Raw genomic sequence first — 21,730 nt, 5'->3', positions numbered from 1 at the left:
TAGGAACAGATGGGAAGATTTTGACCCTGCCCATTTCCCCGAGTTGCTAAGAAAACAAAGAATTCAGGAGCCCTTCCTGGAAACCCAGGCCAGAAGGTGGGTCCCTGGACAGGGTGCCTTACCGCAGTGGCAGGTGGGGCAGCACTCTGAGCTCACACAGCTCAGCTGGAAGCCCACGGGGCAGGTGGGGACATCCAGCTGGGGGCAGGAGACGTTCCTCTGTTGCACAAAGACCTCCTCCTTCACTCGGACACACTCATTGATGAGGCAGGGGTTCTCCGGGGAGGCCCAGTGAGAGCCAACCTGTAGTTAGAACACAGAGTCCCAAGGGGAGCACGCTGTTCCCTCAGGGAACTGGTCTGGGCCCTAGAATCATGCCCTGGGTTAACATCTCAGTCCCATCCACCAGGTAAAGCCCAACATTGCAATACACTATAGCAAGCATGTCAAACTTGCGCTACAGCCAGGGTTACAGAAATAGCTCGGGGACTTAGGGAACAGAATAGTGTTTGCTTCTCTGTGATAAAAATGTGTACAATGGAACTCATTAAGAAGTCAGAGGAGCCTGTCAGGGTTGGTGTAGGACTGAATAGCACCTCAGCCTGTGGGTTTGGTGGGGTGGCAGGCCCATGGCACATGCAGGGTGGTGAGGCCATCCCTATACCAACAACTCAGGGGAAGCAGGACCTCAGATTCACTGACATAAATTCCCTAGGCATTCACAGAACTCTTAGGGAGGGAATTGAACTTCTCCCAAAATCAATGAAATGGGAAGCCTGAGGCCATCTTAACTAGTTCCTAAGGGGCAAGGTAACCCAGTTGACGACTGGGTAACACCACAGCTAATTAACCTCCTGTAAGGAAAGCAAAGGGCAGGGGATGAGCTCTGATTTTATAAGTGAACCAAGGCCAGCACTAAACCACAGAATAGACAACCCATCCTGAGGCCCCAACCTACATCCTTCCAGTACGACTGGGAGTCCCCCCGTGGTGAGCCAATCACCACCTCACAGGCAGATGGCAGGCACCTTCCACAGCATTCACCTTCATGTAGGACATAAGTGAAGCCCTGGAAAAAAAAAACACAAGGAGCAGAGAGTAAGGTCAGGCCAGCAGCAGAGACATGAGTGTGCTTATCTGCTCCACAGGTGTACTGAGCCCTGGGGTTTTACAGAGACACCGCTGGCCTGAACGGTTTCATCTCTGTCATCCACCAGCCTCAGAACTATGCTAAGAAGTGGCTAGGAGGCATCAACCATTGAGTCACTAAGATAGTGACTCATTTTCACCAGCTGAAAAGGCATAATCCTGCCCTCTTAAAGCTTCCACTTTGAGACCAACATCCAGTTCATGAAAAGTATTAAACACAGCCCAGAGTTCACTCAGCAACAGCTACCTGACCTGATCTTTGTCATGACAAAATCTAGGGCACTTCATTGACTGGGGGAGAATATCCAAGATGCTTGAGAATTAGTCTCTGCTCTAATAGGGCAAAGTACCTACATAAGATGAATACCTTGATCCCAAGACCTCTCACCAATGTGTAGAGTTGGGTTGCCCCAAGTAGTTGCTTGATGTAGCTTATAGGGCACAGTGAGATAAGAGCAGCAGAGACCAACCTTCCCTAGAATGCCTGTCAGGGAGACCAGCATCCTGGGAGTTTACTAGCTCACCTTGCCTCTTAATGGTCTTCTAATCTGGCCAAAGCTTTGGGAATTTGGATTGAAACTGTCCACTGAAAACTCTGAAGCAATGTACAAAGAATAGGCAAAACACTGACATGTGTGGTATCTCAGGAGCCCAGGGGACAGACCCCAGGACTGGGCTTTATCTTGAAGCCCTGTCCTTAAAAGAGAAGGAATGCTAGCAGCTGTTCAGGATGGGTGAGGAGGCCAGGCCTGCTTCGCACACTCACACGCAGGACCAAGCCAGAAGATGCACACAGCACTTGATGTCAGGCTAGCTGGTGCCTCTCTCTGGGGGAACACAAGCATTCCAGAGACTTGGCTCAACATCATACCATCTCCATGGGGTCCACTTACATCCTGACCCATGTCACAGAGGTGCCCAGTGAGTTGTCCCCAGTGTCTTATCATCTGAGAGTCTAATAGTTTATTATGCATCTATGATGTACTAGGTACTTTGGAGAAGCCAACAAATTAGAATGATACAATCTAGACACCCTCCACTACAAGGCAGAATATACAAGCTGCCATAAAAGACTCATGGAGCACAAAAGAATCATCAATACCTTCAGGGACCCAGCATCCCTCTTATGCGCCTCTCTAAGAGTGCCAAGTAACCTGGATTGGTGTGTTCTTCCTGTTTTCTGCTGCCTCCCAATATGGGAGGACACACTGTCGATACTATGAATGACTACCAGGACAGATGCCTTGCTCCCAAAACCCCACCAAATTCTCATGCTCAGGTTCTCCTAGTCATGTCTCCAAATTTCCTGGCTGCCATCTTTTTGAGATCCCCCTCCACCTCCGGCATTCCCATTTTCCTACTGCACAACCAGGGTTCATCCAATATTCTCATCTCTCTTTCTTTCCCCATACCCCTCTAAATCCTCTACCTTATATCGGTTCAAAATATACATCTCAGACCTTTCTCCTTACTCTCTTCTCAATCCTATTTCCTTGGTTTACCAATTAAGAATGGAAATAAGCAGGTCTAATATCTAGCCAATCTAAAGACAGATGCCAATGAAAAATAGACTCCTAATATATTTAGCAGCACAATCCTTTAAACACGGTTAACATTGCTGAAATGATGGTGAGAGGCATGGAGCATTGGTCCCTTGTCTCTTTGCTGAATCAGGCTGGCCCTTAAAATGCTGGTATTGCCAGTGTATCAGCCTCATAGAAGGGGCCCTGGGCTAAGAGTCAAGACAACCCAGTTCTACTGGCTTTAAATGAGCTGTAGAGCTATGGCCAACCTCGTTCACTGTGCTAGTGCTCTGCTTTCTATCTGATAAGTGGGAAGAACAGCCTTGCCTCTTCTTCCTTCTGGAGGAGTATCATGAGGATGAATAAAATATAATGCATTACATTCAGTTCCTCAGACACAGTTCCTAACGCCATGATTTAGTCTGATTCTGGAGTCTAAAAGTGGGGAATCAGGTGGTCATAAGCCTTCAAAGAAAATCTTCTCTAAAGTTTATACGACAGAGGGGAAATTCCTCTTGCCATTAACATGGAAGCAAGGCCATAGGCATGTAGGCATACCTGTAATATTCTTTGGGAAGCCAGCCTTACTCTTTGCTTGCTCTACATAATTTTTCTGACATGAACAGTAGAGAACTATGGAGGTGGTTGAGGAAAGTATAGTTCTCCAGACTGTGGCTTCAGAAAGAAAGAATCAGAGGGTAATGTTTCTTTGTTTGTTTTTGTTTTGTTTTTGTCACAACCTAGACAACAAATGAACCCAACAAGTGAGCCCAAATGTCTCTGGAGTCAGACCAGAACCGATACCTCCCTCTTTGAAGAATGAAGTCTGAAACCATCACAATTCACTGAAGCTCAAGACATTGTACAGATCAATTCACTCAACTCAAGGCATTGTACAGATCAAAGCCCAGCCTCCCACATGCCTTCAGCTTTGACATAGACCTCCTTCTCCTCCCTAGAGGGTGTGAACATTCAGTCTTTAAGACAAGTCACTCAATTCTTTACAGCAATCATCTCTTCAAGAGTTCTAGAAATGTTGCCTCCTCCACTCATTCACCTGACCTCTGTACCCATTTTCTTTTTGAAATTGCCTCCAGCACCACAGCCTCTAGATCAGCGGTTCTCAACTTGTGGGTCGCGACCCCTTTGGCGGTCGAACAACCCTTTCACAGGGGTCACCTAAGACCATCCTGCATATCAGATATTTACATTATGATTCATAACAGTAGTAACATTACAGTTATGAAGTAGCAACAAAAATAATTTTATGGTGGGGTCACAACATGAGGAACTGTATTTAAAGGGCCAGAAGGTTGAGAACCACTGCTCTATATAGACAAGTTTCTACCATATAACCTGCACCCTCCCCAACAGCTGACTGGACTAGACTGGGTACTGGACAGAGGATCTAATCCATGGGATAAGCTAAGTCCATAAATTCTCTCCTTGAAAAGTCAATCTATTGAACACAAAGACTGACCAAGTCACACTGGACAGGGATGACTCTGGATCTGAAAAGTCATGTTGAGTTGAAGACAGATGCAATAAAGCCATGTGCAAATAAAATTTATGAGAAAGCAAAACTTCTTCCCAGAGAAAGTTGACCTGCAATGAAGAACTGGAGCAGATGGGCAGAGAGGAGCAGAGACAGGGGTTGGGCTCGTGGGATATGGGAGAGAAATGTTGTATGCCAATTTACATATCCTATACTTCATTCCTGAGAGTTTTATTTTGGCTAACTTGAGTAGATGCTGTTCTTTGCAACCAAAACTCCCTACTGAAACACAAAATATATTGGGTGCCAATTTTATTAAAATGGCCTCTAAACAGTACCTTCTTTACTTGATAGCAAGTTATTCTGTTAGCCTCCATGGCCTATGGGAGGAGAGGGAGACCAATACATTTCCAAAACTTAGCATTCCCATAAGACACACCTGGATACCAAAGCATCATCCTCTCTTAAAGTTGCCTAGCAGCTCTGCTTCTCCTCAGTACATCATTGCAGGTAGCGCAGCAGATGAGCTGAATGGACTACCTATTTCTGGATTTACTCATAGTCCCTCCCTTTCATCACCAAGCCACACATTTCCAAAACAGCATCAAGAGCACTGTCTTCTCTGCTGTTAACATTTACAGAAGCAACCACAAGATGTGTTACTCTTCTTTTATCATCATTATCTATGGATAATACTGCAGTAATAATAAAAATAGCATTAAACCGGCAAGCAGAATTTGACCCCCAATTCTCCCTGTACATGAGTGCTTCATTTTTCTAGGGTCTTATTAATCTTAAATGTTCAAAAAAGAGTCCCCCCAAAATACAGAGAAACCTTAGGGATAAACTACAATGAGAATTTAAAACTGATTGGGAAAGACAAATCATGTTTTCTGTACCTCAAATTATAAACACAGTCTGAAAAATCACCAATCTCTGTGGAAACACTATAGGACATTAAAACTGGAACAATCTCAGAAAATTCAGAACATTTATCTGTTCTAGGGATAGCCCAAGGTAATGTCTGAAGAGGGACGAGATAGAAAAAAAATCAAGTCCTCTTTTCTAGGCATTTAATTCACACCTCTGCTCAAACCAACTCCATCGCCCTCTGGACTCAAGACCATACAACATACATGTCCATTAGGCAAGGATTACCTGAATCACAGAAGGATGATATTGCAATCCTTTCTTGATGCTTCTTTCTTTTCCCCAGTTCACCTCCCCTCCCCCATCATTCTGGTCTTGAATGAGAGTTTACTAAAGGGGCTTTTTGCCTCTTCCTGGGATGCCCTCCCCTACTTCCATACCCTGAGTGTTCCACACAGTGCCTAGCCTCTCTGTGCATCTTACCAACTGGCAGCTTTCTTCACAGGACTTCTGAGAGCACTGAGCCACACGCAGGCCCATCACAGCATCCTCCATGTCAGTGCAGGTGCATATATCACAGCCCTCCTCCCAGAGCTGTCCAATAGGGTAGACAGTGCCTCGGTGGACACACACCTATAGACACAAGGTTTCTATGAGTGAACTCATTCAGTTCATTTAAACAAGAGTTTAGACAGTATCTACTATGTGTTGGAAGTTGCTCTAGGTTGCTCTGAGAATACAGCAATAAATAAACCCAACATGGTCTCTACCCACATGCAGGGATGCTTATAAAGTAGATTTTAATAAGCATGAAAACTGGACTGCTCCTGCTCCTCCAGAACCTAGGCACTTAGAAATCTTGAGCTGGAAGAGAATCCAGAAGGGGCCAGAGGTCTAGAGCATTCCAGGCAAATGAATGTGTACTCTAGCCCTAATAGACTCCAGGGAAAGGTAACTGTGACTTCTCTTTGGCATTCATTGCAGGACTCACCCTCAATAGTTCAGCAGCTGAAAATCTTCTCAGATCTTCCTACTGTAATTAATGGTTCATCTCAACTTCTGCCAATTAATTATCTTTCATGATAACTCTTCTTGGTGGACCTCTTCCTTATGACTGCTATGAGCATTTAGTATCTATACCATCTGTTGATACTTTGTTGTATTCAGTTTATAGACTATTGTCTTATATATACTAGCAAGACCATAAGTTGACTACATCTTACATTTCTCCCATAACACCTAATACAGTACCAGTTCTGGTAGAACATAGTAGTTGCTCAGTAATTATTGGAAGGAAGGAAGGAAGGAAGGAAGGAAGGAAGGAAGGAAGGAAGGAAGGAAGGAAGGAAGAAAGGAAGGAAGAAAGGATAGATAGATAGATAGATAGATAGATAGATAGATGAATTGACAGCAATTAACAAATGAGTCAACTATTAACTTGTCTGTAAATAATCCATGCCTTCATATTATTTCCTTAGTTAACCTAAGGAAGTCTCTTTAAAGGCCAGACCATGTCTTATACCTTGTTTGTAACCTCAGCACTACCCACAGTAGGTTCTCTATAAATACCTCCTGAGCTAACTAAATTTCCACTAGCATGAGATAGAATGTTGACTGCTCACCCACCAGCCATATAGCACTTGGTTTGGGCAGGAAGGCAAATCTTCCATAAGAAGCAGATGTTTGCCATCATCCCAGCCACAGCTGAGCAGCCCCTACCTTGTCAGGAAGACAGGTGATTGTGGTGCAGCCACAGTCATTGGTGATGGCCGAGGACAAGTACCCCAGAGGGCAGGTCACCGTAGAGTTGACACAGTTACAAGCACACTCATACTCATCACAGCACTGGGTCTTCCGAAGGGTCGGTGTCCGGTGTGGGGGACATGAGGGTGGGGACTCCCTTCTGCACTCCTCCTTCCTGCAGGCTGAGAAGCAGGAAGGTGACACCCTAGTCCTGCCACACTGGGCATTGAAATCAATCAGGGTTTGTAAGTATTCATCTATTAAAGAAGAACCCAGGGGGTTCTAGGCCTAGAGTATTAAATTAGAAATGCACATAAGTCCAATTCAGGGGCTGTGGGTTATTCAATCATCCCCAAAAGAAGTTAGTCTTCAGAAAATATGAACATCAATCAAAAGGAGAAATGTGAAACTAGGCATTTTAATGGAGAAGAAGCTGTGACTGTTCAGTACCCATGCACATCTGGATGGGGTAGTTTCCTTCCAGCTATAGATTCTCAGAGACGGTGGAGGTAGAATCCCTAAGACCCAGATAGGCCTTGGATGCCATGAGCTGGTAAGCATTTTTATATGCTGGCAGCTTATGTGATCTTATCCCTACCTCAGTACCTAGAACAATACCCTATAGTTTCAGGTCCTCTAAGAAGGTTGAATAAAAGAATGACAGCAATCAGTCAAACCCACAGTGTTTTATAAATGTCAAATCCCATCCTGGGTCCTTTGCCTATTCACAGCCTCCTTCAAATACAAGGTGTCCTCTTACCCTCGAGGTCTTCCATCTAGGAACTCAAGAGAGATTCTAAATCAACAGGGCAAGAACTCCACTTGACTTAAAGTGGGTATTCTCAGTATCTAAATACAGAACTCAGTTTCTTGACACATCTTACTTTAGTACAACCCTATGCTTAAATTATAGTATTTAGCGATTAGATATATAAACATACAAAGGGGAGAAAACTGTACATCTGGTTGGGAATAAGATCCAGTAATGAGGACAAACCAAGGAAACTTTTCCTCCCCTCGATGATGTGTGTGAGGATGGGAGTAAATAAAGATTAGGTCTGGAGACTTCTTCATCTCAGACCCAATTGCCTCATAATACAGCCCAACAGGAACATGCCTGTGGCTGTGCCCACTCCCAGGACACTTTCAGCATCATGCAGCTGGGAAGAATCTTAGAGGATTCAATCCAGGGGTGACCTTGATCCCTCTGTCCTAGACATCCCCAACCCCACTAGAGTCAGCTAACTGGAATACAGGCCAGGAGAGAGTGGCCGCACCACCACCTCCTCTCCATGGAGGCTTTACCGCAGGTGAAGTTGGGTCTGCACTCGCCGGGATTGGTCAATGTTGGCTGGAGGCCACCTTCACAGTGAGGCACCGGGGGCAGGTCACAGCTCACCAGGTCACACACTAAGGAACAGAAAAAAAAGACATACACTCAGAGTTTAGCAAGGTTATTCTTGTATTACCTGTGAGTGGCACCCTATAATCCTATTCATGCAGATTTCTGTTAGGTAGATGGTGATTATGAGATAAAGGTAGAGATAAAGATAGAGGTAGAGGTGGAGGGGGAAGATAGATGATAGGTTGATAGGTAGGTATGTAGATTGATTGGAGATAGATAGATAGATAGATAGATCGATCCAGATCATCCAATAAGCTCATATTGATTTTGCTGTCATCTGCTAGGACTTTCAGATCACAGCCAAGTCACTTGAACCCTCTAGACCTCCATTTCATCTTCTGCAAAGTGGGAACTCTAACTCATAGTCAGTCTCAGGATGTCATGAAATAATTAAGGCAACGTGCCTAGCACATTGTATAAACCTAAAAGGTCTACAAAATGAGGGACTTGAACTAAATGATCCCCTCCGTTCTGTCTACTGTTAACATTCTCAGATCTATTTTACACAAGTTGTTCTCAAGTCAGATCTCCCTGCCCACAGGACTTCTATGTGTCCCTGATCAATTTCATCAGCATAAATAAAATTCTTAGATTATTTCATTCTTTTGTAGATCCTTGCACTGTCCCTCGATCTATTTGCTCACGCTGTAAGATCTGCCTCACTGCAAATTTTACAATTAACAAACACACTAGATAGGACAGGGATGGGTCATCAGAGGTTTCCTGTCATGTTAAACCTAATTCCATCAGCTCTGGATTCATTTACTTATAGCATTATTCAGCCTATTATGCACTATGCAGTTCGCAAGCCAATAATGAAACCCTTTGACAAATAACTTGCTGAAATCAAGGTGCCCTGTATGTGGCCTTCTCCACATCTAAGGTCTTCAGAAAGGAAAAGGAAAATGGACTACTTTGGCCTAACTTTCTCTTCAGTCCCATTTCTGAGCACTTCCCCCAACCAGTGATTACCCCATTCTTTATTTAATGCTTTCAAATCTGGCATTTAACGATTTACTGCAGAATTTCTCTAGGCAGCAAATCCTATTTTCTAGAGGTTACTCTTTCCATTATTTGGAAAATCCAGTCAGCCCTTGCCCACCTCCTTTCTCACACTCTGTGCCTGAGACCATATGTCTCTTGCAGCGCCCACATCATTCACCTGGGGCTGGGGCCTGAGCCCTGGAGAATGCCAAAGGTGGGACACATACCACATTCATACTCCGGGCAGCACTGGTCTGCGTTCTGGTGGAGGCGAGCCACTTCACATGGGCCACATGTGGGAACTGGAAAAGAATGCCACATAAGTCAGAGAAATAAACAGTGGTACAGCCTGGAGCAGGATATAAAATATGGCAGACTCTCAAAGAAAGTGAAGAGAGCAGCCAAAGAATATAAATATACTTAGCCCATGGGCACAGACAACAGAGCAGTGAAGGCCAGGGGAGGGGTGGCAAGGGTTGGGTGGAGGTGGGCAAAGGTGGGGAGGATGGGGGGCATCTGTAATAGTGTCAACAATCTATATATATATAAGGCTAATATGCAAAGTGTCCTCGGGAGTTCGACGAGGAGACCAGGAGTTCGGTCGCTCGCTATGATGTGTGCTGACCATCAGGGGGAAGCACAAAACAAAGGAAGGCCCCAGTTGGCAGCCAGAAGGCCCTGATTGGCCCTGATTGCCGGCCAGGCCTAGGGATCCTATCCGTGCATGAATTTTGTGCACCAATCATCTAGTAATATATATATATATATATATATATATATATATATATATATATATATATGGCAGACTATCATCCACAGAAACCAGCACAGGCCCTACATGGGAGGCCGTGAAGTATCAGGCTGTGGGATTTCTGAGAATGAGGCTGTTGACCCCTGAATGTGCTCTACAGGAGACTCTAGTCTGAGGGCCAAGGTGGGACAGGAGAGCAGGGTTAAGCTCTGAGAGCAGCTATTCCAGGTGTAGGACAAGGGGAACCCCATCCCAGAGAGGTAAGGAAGGGTGGGATGGCCTGAGAAACAGGCCAGACCCAGGAAATCCACATGTGGATCTGGTGGCTGCAGGGCCTAGAGGGTGCCCCAGGGAGGGTGAGCTCACCTCTGGCCGTGGGGCAGGGGTGCGAGGTGCAGTTGATCTTCCGCCCGCTGAGGCACGTGCAGATCTGGCAGGGCTGGTGGTCTGGGACCCAGGTTTCCAGGAACTGAGAGAAAACAAGGTTCAGAAGGGGTGCGGGACATTAGGGCAGAAAACCCTGGAGTAAATGGAAGTCAGTTCCCCCACCCTCACTACAACTTTGTCGTGAGGATATTTTTGTTATTATCTCCACTTATCAAACAAGAAAGTTGAGGCACTTGCAGTCCTGGGGTTGAACCAGCAGAGGTAGGGTTTGAACCCCGAATCCATCCTTTTAACATGTTCTGCTGCCTCCTGCTAATAATTAGCATTAGATATGTTCGAGATACTTTTCCTAGGGACTGTATGTTTATTCACTTTATGTTCCTTATCATAACCCTATCAAGCAAGCACTATTATTATCTTCATGTATAAATGATGAAATTGAGTCACAGAGAAGGAACATGACCAGGTGGCATACCCAGGATTTGAACCTGGCATTCTGGCCCCAGACACCACGTGTTCTACATCTGCCACTCACAGGCAGTCACAGTGCCTGACCCTGGGACTGTGGGAGTGACAGACATTGGATAAATACAGTCAACTTGAGGAAATATCATGCATGAAAAGCTGCCTGAGATAAATGAAGTGTGATACATCCACACTGCGGAATACTACTCAGCCATTAATAGTCTGACTGCTACTCAGACTATCGAAGTACAAAACACACACAGGTGGATCTCAACAGTGTTATGCTGAGTGAAAGAAGCCAGGCCAAAAAAGTAGTATATACCACAGGATTCCATTTATATGAAATTCCAGAAAATATAAACAAATCTATAGTGACAGAAAGTAGACCAGTGGTTGCCTGGGGATGGGAGCTGGGGGTCAGGGGACATATTAAAGGGGGCACAAGGAAACCTTGGGGAATGATGAAAATGCTCCTTGTCCTGGTTGTGATGGTGGTTTTACAGGAGTGCGCATGTGTCAAAACTCACCAAACTGTACACTTTATTAGCTGCTGTTTATTATATGTAAACTATATCTCTATAAAGCGATTTTTAGGATGAAAAATAAAAGGGCGACAGGAGAGCAAAGAAGAGCAGTTCACTAGGGTTTGGGTCCTCAGAGAGGCCTCCTGAAGGCGTGCCGGTGAAGGATGGGAGGTGGAGTATGTGTGTGGGGTGTGGGTGGGGGGAAAGCTGGGGGAGGAGAAAGAATTCTGGGTGTGGAACAGAGGGGAGAATGTCCTGTGGTCAGTGGACAATTGTAGAGGCCTTCCCTGCCCACTTGAGGAGCTTGAGCTTAAGTTGGTGGGCAAGGGGCAGCCCTGGAGTTTTATAAGCAGGACCCTGCTTCCCAGGAAGAGTGTTAAATAAGGGCCAACATGGTGAGGGTAGCAGGACTGAGAGGGAGGGACTAGGAATAGGAAACAAAAAAAGGCTGCAGGGGCTGCTATTCCAGTGTTTCTGGGGGCCAGGAAGACACAGAGAGGGGCCCTGGGTGCTGGCCTCAGAGGTGGGAGCAGAGAGGCCGGGGTGGGGAAGCATCGCTCATTCCCTCAGGCCTCTGGGTGATGCCAAGAAACAGTAAATGGGGGGGTAAGGGGGGTGGGAGGGTGGTATCCCTACTTTTAAATGGCAAAGGTGGTGAAATAAAAAGAGGCTTATAGTTTTTATGTGTTTTGAGGGGTTTTTCTCTCTTTTAAAGGAGGCTTTTTAAAGAGCCTGTTTTTGTGGACTTCAGATATCTAAATTTAAGAATAAATAATGCTACAACTATCCTGAGAATGGGCAACACCACAATAGATGACCAAACACAGGTGCTAAACCTCCTCCTCCGGGGATTTTTATTTTCCCAGGCAGCTTTAAGGAGGCCTGCCTGAGACAGAGACAGAATCTTGGGCCCCTGGAAAAGCCTTTTCTGGCTAACGTTAGCGTTACCGCCAGCAGCCAGCTGTACAGGGGCATAACATGCCGGGTTATGCAGCAAGTGGGCCAGCAGATGGCGCTCCTGCATCAGCACAGGCCAACTCCAGGCAGCCCTGTCTAACCCCCCAGGTTCCAGGGCCAGGATGTGACAATTACTGAGACAGGAGAACAGGTATGAGAGCTAGCTGGAGTTAAAGATTTAGACGACAAAAGAATGGCCCACAGAGAATACGGCAAGGGAACCTAGAAGTCTTCAAAGCCCAAGGTCACAGAAGGAATACAAGCCCACAGCTGAGAATTTAAGAGAAGATGCAAGTGAAATGTATAGGTTACAGAACACCAGAGATCAGAGAGAAAGGGAGGCTCCAGGCAGGGGCGCTAGGCTTCTGGGTGATGGAGGCAGTTCTTGCTGAGCTGAGCTGAAGCAGTACTTGCTCTGCACAGCACCCCCTGCTCCCCAACACAGAGAGAGGAACAGCCAGCACGGCTCTGGATCCCTTCTGAGCCGGCAAAAAAGGCTCCCGTCTTTACAGTGCACTTTGTAAACTAAACAAGAGCTATGGAAACTGGTAAATATTTTGCCCTTCCGATGTTACCACAAGAGATTTATACCCTGGTTTATTTCCCTGAAGGAAAAAAATTCTGGCCTTTATTTTTCATTTTAAAAATTTTCATTTAATGGAAATATTTTTCATATTAGATGTTTTTGTTCTTAACTCTACTTTGAAAGTAAAAGCTGCAATTGCAGGTGGCTGGATAAGATACTTGTTTTCATTTGTGTAAGCTGTAGTATTTTCTGAAATAACTACAACTGGCTGTGTTCCCTTCATAGTTTTAATTAATTCATTTTATGTTACTTGATTTTAAAATATTTTTATAAGACGGTTTCTATATCAAAAATAGCGCACTATTTGGAAGCATTCTTTATACCATGTGAATGCATATCCCCGATGTGTTGCACTGAAGATGAGGGAGCAGGGAAAGGGGAAACAGGGCCAGAGAGGAGTGGAGAAAAGAGGGGTAGAGACACTAAAATAAAATTCACAAGCTTCCTGCTTTCAGCGCCCTGCAGACAGCTGGTGGCCACAGAGCCAGAGACACTTTGCAAACTTGAGCTGCCTTCTCGTCAGGATGTGAAGGAAGGGAGGAAAGACTACATCTGCCTCCCTCTGAGAGTATATTACCACCAGTAGGAAAACCAGTCTGCAATTGCCACTGGGTGCTAGCCCCACCTGGGAATGGTACACATCCCTGGAGCCCAGCAGGAGTGCAGGAGCTGTGCAAAGCAGGGAAAGCAGTGTAAGGTTCTGTCAGCTCGTTTGGAGAATACTGTGGTACAGGAAGTCACTTAAATTGGCAAGTTGAAATACTACAGCAGTAGAGTATGACTGGGCTTCCCTCTGAGTTTATCTGTCCCACAGTGAAAATAAATGGGATAGAGCGAACAACAAAACAGAGCAGGTGGAGCCACCCAAGTAACAGCCTAATGGATGCCCGTGCTGACCTGCACTCCCAGTTAGCTCAGAGTTTAGCTCAGGGTTCTGATGAGATCAATGTCAGGCTAGGACACTATGGGATGACCTGGTGTAGTGAATAAGAATGCCAGTTTTTCACCTTGTGCATCTGAGCCTGGGTTTCCTCTTCCATTCAGTGGGACATATAATAACATTTCTACAGAGCTTTGGGGAGAATCAAATAAAATAGTCCATTTCCTGGCTTACAGTGTCAGGGAGGAACAGTGTAGTTACTGGAATTGTTGCTTTCATTATTCCCCAGTTTGGTTAGCTGGCCTTCCCAGGAGCTCTCCTAGCGGTGATTAAACATAGTGGCAAGTCACCAAACCCTATCACTTAGTGATAAAGCCCTCCTTGGTGATGACAGAGATGTTAGGTCTGGGGATAAGCACATGATCATAGAACACATTCTCCTTTGCTAGAAGCCAAATGTATTCCTCCCTCTACCATGCTCTGTAATATCACTGTCAAGGATGAAGGACAGAACCACAGCACACACTCACATGTGCACAGACACACACTGTCCCAGATCTGACAAACACACATGTTGTGGAAAAATACGGCTGTCATCTTAGGATGGGGGAGGACCCTTTCAAAATGTATCAATAATTCCTAAAAGAATTGATGACTTCCACACAAATCAACCCTCCCTCCCCCCCCCCCCCCCCCAAAGACCTAGTAAAAGGGCAATTTCATATATTGGAGCAAGCAAGTTCTCTGGAGTCAGACATAGCTTCAAATTCTGAGTCCAACACCCAGCTTCATAACTTACAAACTGTGTCCATGGGCAGTGCCCTAAGCTAAGCATTAGTTTTCTCATAGATGTTTTGTATTTATGAGATGATGCAAGATATCCAGTGTGTTCTTGGAATCCTAGTCCAAGAGACTAGTCCTAGTCCACATGCACATACACATTCACTCATCCAACACACATACAAGTTCCATGGTCAGATAAGTTTGAGAAGTGAAAACCCTCTTAAATACTTGCCACACATTAGTACATTAAAAATTCTAAATAGCCCTACAATAAAGAAACCTATTTAACTTGTCTAACTAGTGTTCTTTAAATGCTTTTGACCACAGGTAACTGTTAAATCCTGCAAAACACACCTTTGAAAAATTGTGAGATAATGAATAGATAGTGGTTAGTACAATGCCAGGTATATAATATATCATCATAATGGTAGACATTACCATATAAAATATTCTTTTCCTATCCTCTCTTGGGTTCCTATAGCATCTATTTCCATGAATATGATAAAAGTAGTAGTTGCAATAGTAGTAACATAGCTAATATATGACAGACTCAAGATATGAACCAAGGTCTAACTCAAAAGCCACTATGTCATACTGCTCCCCTACCCCTCAATGACCCCCTTAAGAGTCAACCCCTGCTGCTAAAGTTGGAAGGGGCCAATCACTGGTGAACACTTCATCCTACTGAACCCAGAGAGAAGCAGCCCCATGGGAGGTGAAAGACCAGGGCTCCTACCTGGTGCCGGACTCCATCCTCACCGACACACTGGGTGCAGGCCTCCTCGGGGACACAGCTACCTTCCAGCATGACTTGGTGTGAGGGGCAGAAGCAACCTTCCGAGGGATGGTTCCCACAGGAACTTGAATTGCCCTCACAGTGCCGGGGGCAGCCATGCTCACAGTGGTTGTACACCAGGGATGGTGGGCAGGACATAGCTGCAGATGGAGAAGGAGGTCACTCTGGATGGCTCACACCCACCAGAGGGAAATAGAGGCACCCAGAATAAAGACTACATTTCCCAACTTCCCTTGCAACTAAGTGTAGTCATGTGACAAAGTTTTGACCTATGAATGGAAGAAGAAGGGTAGACTCCTATAGCAGCCTCCAGGAATCTTTTTTCAAAAAACAACTATGCATACCCTTTTTCCCTTTTCCATCCTTCACCCATTCTGCTTCTCAGAACTTAGATATGATAACTAGAGCTTCATTTTAAACTATGAGGAAAACCCACACCCAAGTGAGGGTGAGCAAAAAGCTAGAATCCAGTTGGAGGCTAAGAAACAGCTGGAGCCACCTCCCTCTGATCACTGTGTGACAGAGCAGCCAAATTTAATCATAACTGGTTATAAAACCTGTCCTTAGGAAGTATCATGGTTCTTTCTTTTGAATACATTTATATTTAATGCTTACAAACTCCTCTTAAAATGAAGTAAGGAATCTACAGGTATGATGAATTGCCTTGGGAGAGAAGCTACAAGGTAATTCATTCCTCCCACCCTGGCCCTCCTCAGCCCCTTTCTCAGGTTCTCATGGTGCCAACGCAGAGAAAGTCTCCAAGGATTTTGAGCATCCAGGGTTTTTCTATGCACAAATAGGAGGTAGACCAACAAAATAGCTAAGCAGAGAAGGTGATAGAGGTAACTCAGAAACTAACATTTGCCCTTTGATCTGCAGGCAGATGGAAAGGGGGCAGTACCATCCACATGCACTCAGAAAACCAGAGCTCAAAGGAACCTAGGGGTTGTCTAGTCCGATTGTCTCATTCTAAGATGCAGAAACTGGTGCCCATCAGGAGCTGAGCTGCGACTAGGATGCCCAAGTCCTCCAGCCCCATGTAAGAGTTGCTGACAGCTGTATAATTATAAACTCATAAATCCTGAGATTCCAAGATGCTTGTATATATTCATTTCTCTACCCCTTTCTCCCTACCAAATAAGAGTAAGGGATTATATTAGTTCAAGTCCAAATAGAGAAGCTAACCTTGAAGGGGAGCTATCTACCCTGTGGCATCTGTAACTAAGAAAACTCTTGGTATTCAAATGACAAAATTCCACTCACACTCCAAAATTCTGCTCAGGCATGGCCTACTCTGGGAGGCTTTGCTAAAGCTTGGTGGAACTTTAAATTCAAAATGACTGATTATTCTGTACTTTGCTGGTGCCCGTCTGTGCCTAACACATTAAAATCACATTTGTCTGAACACTAGAATACTAATAGAAATGATCATGTTTTCATTTACATAGAAATTCAACACTCAAATTACTTATACATCTCCCACCTTCTTTGATACTAACTGAAATCCTAGATCAGAAGAAATGCGGGATTTTGATCCTCATTACCCAGATAAAGAATCTGAGTACCAGAGAAGTTGAGAAAGCCCACAATTAGTTGGTATTCACAAATTTTAGGGGGTACATATAGATACTCACCACAGAAATCAGTTGTCCTCCAGTCAACACAGACCCCATTAGTCCGACAGAGGTGGGCATAAGAGGCGATCGCCTCACACACTTGCTCCAGGTGGCAACTGTCCTGCTGGCACATGGCATAAAATGTGGCCGGAGCAAAGACCTTGTGGCACTCAGCAAACAGTGCAGAGAGGAGGACCTGGCAGTGGGAGGTGCTGGAGATGGGACACTCCTCCTCGGGAACAGGTTGGCATGTCTTCCCCGGCTGCTGCACAGTCCAATCCTGGACGAGCCTTTTCCAGTCTGTGGTGACCGTGCCATCCCTCAGCATAAAGTCATTGGCCCCATTCTCATCACAGATCCCTAGAGAAACAAGGAAAGACAGGCTGGTAGCTGTGGGTGCCATCATATTGATGCCAGAGACCTGGTCATTCTCCATCCCCACCAGCATCTGAAACTTGCTACTGGACCCAGAAATACAAGCATCCAAGAGTCCTGAGAGTAGAGCAAGGAAGGTTTACAAATATAAAAGGAGGGAGAGTTCAAGATGTTCTTACCACAGAGACCATACATCTTTGAAGCAAAGGTCTTGGGGCTGAGTTGCAGCTGGAACTCGTTGTTTTGTGGAGTGAATGTGAAGATGTGGCCAAGATGATTGAATCTGATCTCATACATGATGGCACCATAGATGTTGACTTCCATGTCCCCACCCATGTAAGGGACAGAGACCAGAATCCCATTCACCCCCACCTGCCCAAAGAAGAAAATAACCCATCAGTTGTCACAGCAATAAGGAATCCTAAAATTTCACTCTTAGCTTCTTCCTGAAGTTACTAGCAGTCTCCAACATTCACCACACTCAATTCCAGGGTTGTCCACAAACCCTGATGTTTATCAGCAGCTCTTCTAAGATAAAGGAGTTTTGAAGAGCTTGGCATGAAAACAGACTATTATAATACTGTACAGAGACCCATGAACCTGGAACCTGAAAGCCCAGCGGTTGAAGCACCTTGAACTTTGAGTCTCTGTGTGCTCCACACGGTAGGACAACCCCTTCAGGATAGGGTGGGAAAGTTGCCATTTTGCCAGCTCATCAGTGTCTCCAGGAACAACTAACAGGACTATTTTAAGTTTTTTGTTTGGTTTGGTTTGGTTTATTTTGTTTTGTTTTGGTTTGGTTTGGTTTGGTTTGGTTTGGTTTGGTTTTGTGGGGGAGAGTCATTAGGAGCTCTTGGGAGGCCCCATCACACAGCATATCAAACATATTCAATATATTCACATCTTATTCACATATTATTTTTGTTGTAAACATTTTGGAAGGCTTTTTCTCCTTTCTAATTTTAAAATTTTGGCTGTGAGTTACTCATTTAATATATGACTAGCTCTGATTTTTCAGCAATTGCTTTGCATATACAAGAATTCTTGCAAAATGAGATCTAACCTATAAGTTGTTTTCACATAATGAAATATTTATGATTTCTAAATGAACAAGTAAAGAAATTGGCATAATATAAGCTTTAGTAAGCGTTTAACCAAACATTTATTTAAACCGGTTTTGCAGTTTTCTTTTTGAATTTTGGAGCCATACATTTTCTTGAGGCCCTACATATTTCCAAATGCCCTAATTTAGGCACTAAATAGTTTCTTTTGGAAAGCTGACAAGCCCGAGGCACTGGGTTCATAATGCCTGCTGGGTAAATAGTACTGCTGTCAACCCCAATTTTCTACCAGTGCCAGAATCTGGCACTACCTTCACAATTTAATGCTACCTAAAATTGGTACCAAATCTGGGCCCAGAACAACATGAAATCACACCAAAACAAGGGAGATGGCAAGAAGCCCCTCCAAAGAAGGTGGTTCTCTGCTAGTTAGGCAGAGGGCTGCGTCTCTAATAGGAGTGCCAGCTAAAACCAACTGCCACCATGTCCATGTGGCTGCCTTGCCATGGGACCCACAAAAGGCACCTCACCTCCATGTCGCTGTGGAGCTCCACCGAGAGGCCGTTATGTTTCACCTCAATGGACTTCATGCATGCCTGCCTCGCCCCAGGGCTGCATGCACCATTATGGAGAATCAGCTCCAGGTCCTGCTCCTTGTTTTGAAATAGAACATAGGAACAGCTGCCTGTCAGCTTGAAATTCTGCCCATCAAAGGTCACGATGTGCCGGGTAGAGCTGCCCATGCACACACCTGGACAGGGGACAGCAAATGAGGGATGTGACATTATCCAAACTCCCATCCACACAAAGAGGCAGTGTTACCAAAGTGCACACAGATAAACAGAGTTGAGAGCATAACGGGCCCTTTGAAGTCCTATAGTTTCATTTCCTCCTTTTTATAGATTAGGAATCTGAGATTCTGAGAGGTAGAGTGCCTCAGGTAAGTAACACATGGTCATTAAATCTTTTCCTAGAGAAAGCTTACAAGAACAAGCATTACATAAAAAAAAAAATGTGGCAAATTATAGAACCATATTTAAAAAAAAAAAAAATTGTAACGTGCGAAGTGAATGCTCTACTCTGCCTTGGCCCAAGAAACAAAGTTAAGTTCTAGGGGTGCTATGACTCATTGAAATCATGAGGAGCTAAGCAAGGCATGAGCTCACGATCTCACTGTAAAGAAAGTTCACCTAAAAACACGTGTGTCCTTTCAGCTGCCAAGTGACTAACAGTACAAGTGGCCATGTCGACTTGATCCCTTAAGAGATCGCACACAAGAAATACTTCCAAAGCCAAAACAAACAGTTGGGTCTCAGCACTCCCTCATTTGCCACTCATTCACTCATGTAATCAACAAATTCTCAAGGTTCCAATTACAACACCACTTGGGAATACTAATCATCTTGCATCTATGTAAGAGGATTCCGTGAAAATCCCCCCCATGGAAGGCACCACTGCCATACATGATTTGAAAGCTAACTGTGGACCTAGATGAAGTTGGAGGTGAGCTTTCCAGACAAACCATGATCACATCTATGGCGGTGGGTAAATAAAAGCCCAAGAAAGAACTTAGAGGCAGTTTAGTGAGTCAGTGAGGCTACTCTAACATCCCTCACTCCCAGACAGGCAATCTCCACCTGAACACCAAGGCAACACAGCCACTAACAGATGGTGGGTCTGGATGTACCATCGGTCAGAGCTGAGCAGCCTCTCCAAGAGCTTCTTCCACTCAAACTCCCCTAAGTCCCTGAGCAGCCAGGCATTTCCAACTGGCCGTACTGAATGCTCCTGGCCTGTTGACATCCATGCTGCAAGGGATCCCAAATACTCCAGCTAGGAATATTGTCGAGGAATCGAGCCCCAACTTCTAGGAGAATGTAATAAGTCACAAGGTAAAGAAATGGTGTGAGCTCACACTTGGCAAGTGAATGAAAATGTCCCTGTCCACCATGTGTGCCCTACAAAAACATAGGAAGAGCCCTGGCCGGTGTTGCTCAGTGGTTAGAGTGTTGGCCTTGCACCAAAAGATCACGATCAATTTGCATACCTGGGTTGCAAATTCAATCCCAGCCCCATTCAGGGTGCATGTAGGAGGCAACCAATTGATGTGTCTCTCTCACATCGCCTCTCTCTCTCTCTCTCTCTCTCTCTCTTCCTTCTCCCTCCCTTATTCTCTTCTACTCAATCTAAAATCAATAAGAAAATATACTCAGGTGAGGATTAACAAAAACAAACAAAGAAACAAATAAAAACAAAGACACAGGAAGAGAACAGGGATCCCCGGGACTGAATGGAAACCTGTCCAGAGGATATGATAGGGTGTGAACATGGGTAAAGATAGCACTGTGCATGCGTGTGGTGAGGAGTGAGGGTGCTTAGCCTCTGGTCTACCTTTCTGCACAGCCCAGCTAAAAGCACTGCCCCTTTAGCACTGTCTAGGCTGGAGAAGCAAAGGACTCACAGGGGCAGGTCCAGCGGCAGCCACAGGTCTCTTCCACTCTGACAGGGGACTGGCTGTTGGGGCACGAAGGCTTTGGGCCCCGTTCACAGTTGACCCGATGACTATTCAGCAAGGTCTGGCCATCTGGCAGGCACGTCACTGTGTGGCACTGGTCTGGCAAGGTCCAGACATCCCCAGGCTGCAAAAGAAAGAACCAGATTTAGGCAGAACATAGGATGAGGTGCTCCAACTCTAAGCCCATCTACCAGGCCAAGACCCCTCTGAGGACATAGAGACTAAAACCTGGACATAGGCTATGGAGGGCTGCTGGCAAGCACTTTCTCGGCGTTTTTTAAATATGTCAGCTGAACTCAGAGCTCAGGCAGAGCCATGCCTTGGGGGTGGTCCTAATCAAGAGGCTAGGACGCCACTCAGTCTGACTTTTCCCGCCAGGTGCTAAGGGGGATGGGTCCTATTATGTTGCCAGGAACTCAAGGCCCACCCAGATGTGATGTAACTTCCCGTTACCTTGAATATATATTAAATTTATTTCTGGTGCTGCGCATCTGTCTGTCCCTCTATCAGAGGGCAGACGCCACACCCGGTCCCAACTTATTCTATTTGTGTCCTGTCTTTTCATTTCTCAAATCCCAAAGCGCCTCTACTTAAAAGAACCAGTTTATGTCTCTCTCTCTCTCTCCCCATGCAGGACACGGAGAAGGGAGTCCCCCCCCCCTGCCCCCCCCCCCCCCGACAATAGGCCTAAATGGCAAGGAGACAGAACACAAGATTCACAGGTGGACCCATCCCCTCCCCTCAAAAAAGAAAACAAACAGAACGTAATATAATGGTAAGAAAAAGAACTGGACCAAGACCATAAGGAAAGAAAAGTGTACAAGGAGGAACAAGGGCCCAAAATATACATTTCTGATCTTTCTTT

The 21,730-nt window shown here is 45.2% G+C and overlaps 1 protein-coding gene across 2 annotated transcripts in view; it reads right to left on the bottom strand.

Moving 5' to 3' along the window:
- The window catches only part of VWF (von Willebrand factor), a 131,431-nt gene that overhangs the window by 14,640 nt on the left and 95,061 nt on the right, over nucleotides 1-21,730 (bottom strand). For both annotated transcript variants that reach the window (XM_070410831.1, XM_070410832.1), the window contains exons 34-45: nucleotides 20,812-20,989; nucleotides 18,881-19,101; nucleotides 17,469-17,661; nucleotides 16,933-17,274; nucleotides 15,239-15,438; nucleotides 10,287-10,389; nucleotides 9,397-9,471; nucleotides 8,086-8,190; nucleotides 6,757-6,962; nucleotides 5,521-5,670; nucleotides 959-1,069; nucleotides 123-303 (exon numbers count right to left, since the gene is read on the bottom strand). In XM_070410831.1, coding sequence (XP_070266932.1) covers nucleotides 123-303; nucleotides 959-1,069; nucleotides 5,521-5,670; nucleotides 6,757-6,962; nucleotides 8,086-8,190; nucleotides 9,397-9,471; nucleotides 10,287-10,389; nucleotides 15,239-15,438; nucleotides 16,933-17,274; nucleotides 17,469-17,661; nucleotides 18,881-19,101; nucleotides 20,812-20,989 — 2,065 coding nt within the window. The remainder of the gene's footprint in view (nucleotides 1-122; nucleotides 304-958; nucleotides 1,070-5,520; nucleotides 5,671-6,756; nucleotides 6,963-8,085; nucleotides 8,191-9,396; nucleotides 9,472-10,286; nucleotides 10,390-15,238; nucleotides 15,439-16,932; nucleotides 17,275-17,468; nucleotides 17,662-18,880; nucleotides 19,102-20,811; nucleotides 20,990-21,730) is intronic.

Source organism: Myotis yumanensis, unplaced genomic scaffold, assembly GCF_028538775.1.
Source record: "Myotis yumanensis isolate MYYU_CA2020_CCGP unplaced genomic scaffold, mMyoYum1.0.hap1 SCAF_3, whole genome shotgun sequence".
NCBI classification, from domain to species: domain Eukaryota; kingdom Metazoa; phylum Chordata; class Mammalia; order Chiroptera; family Vespertilionidae; genus Myotis; species Myotis yumanensis.
This window is presented reverse-complemented; position numbering and strand designations above follow the sequence as displayed.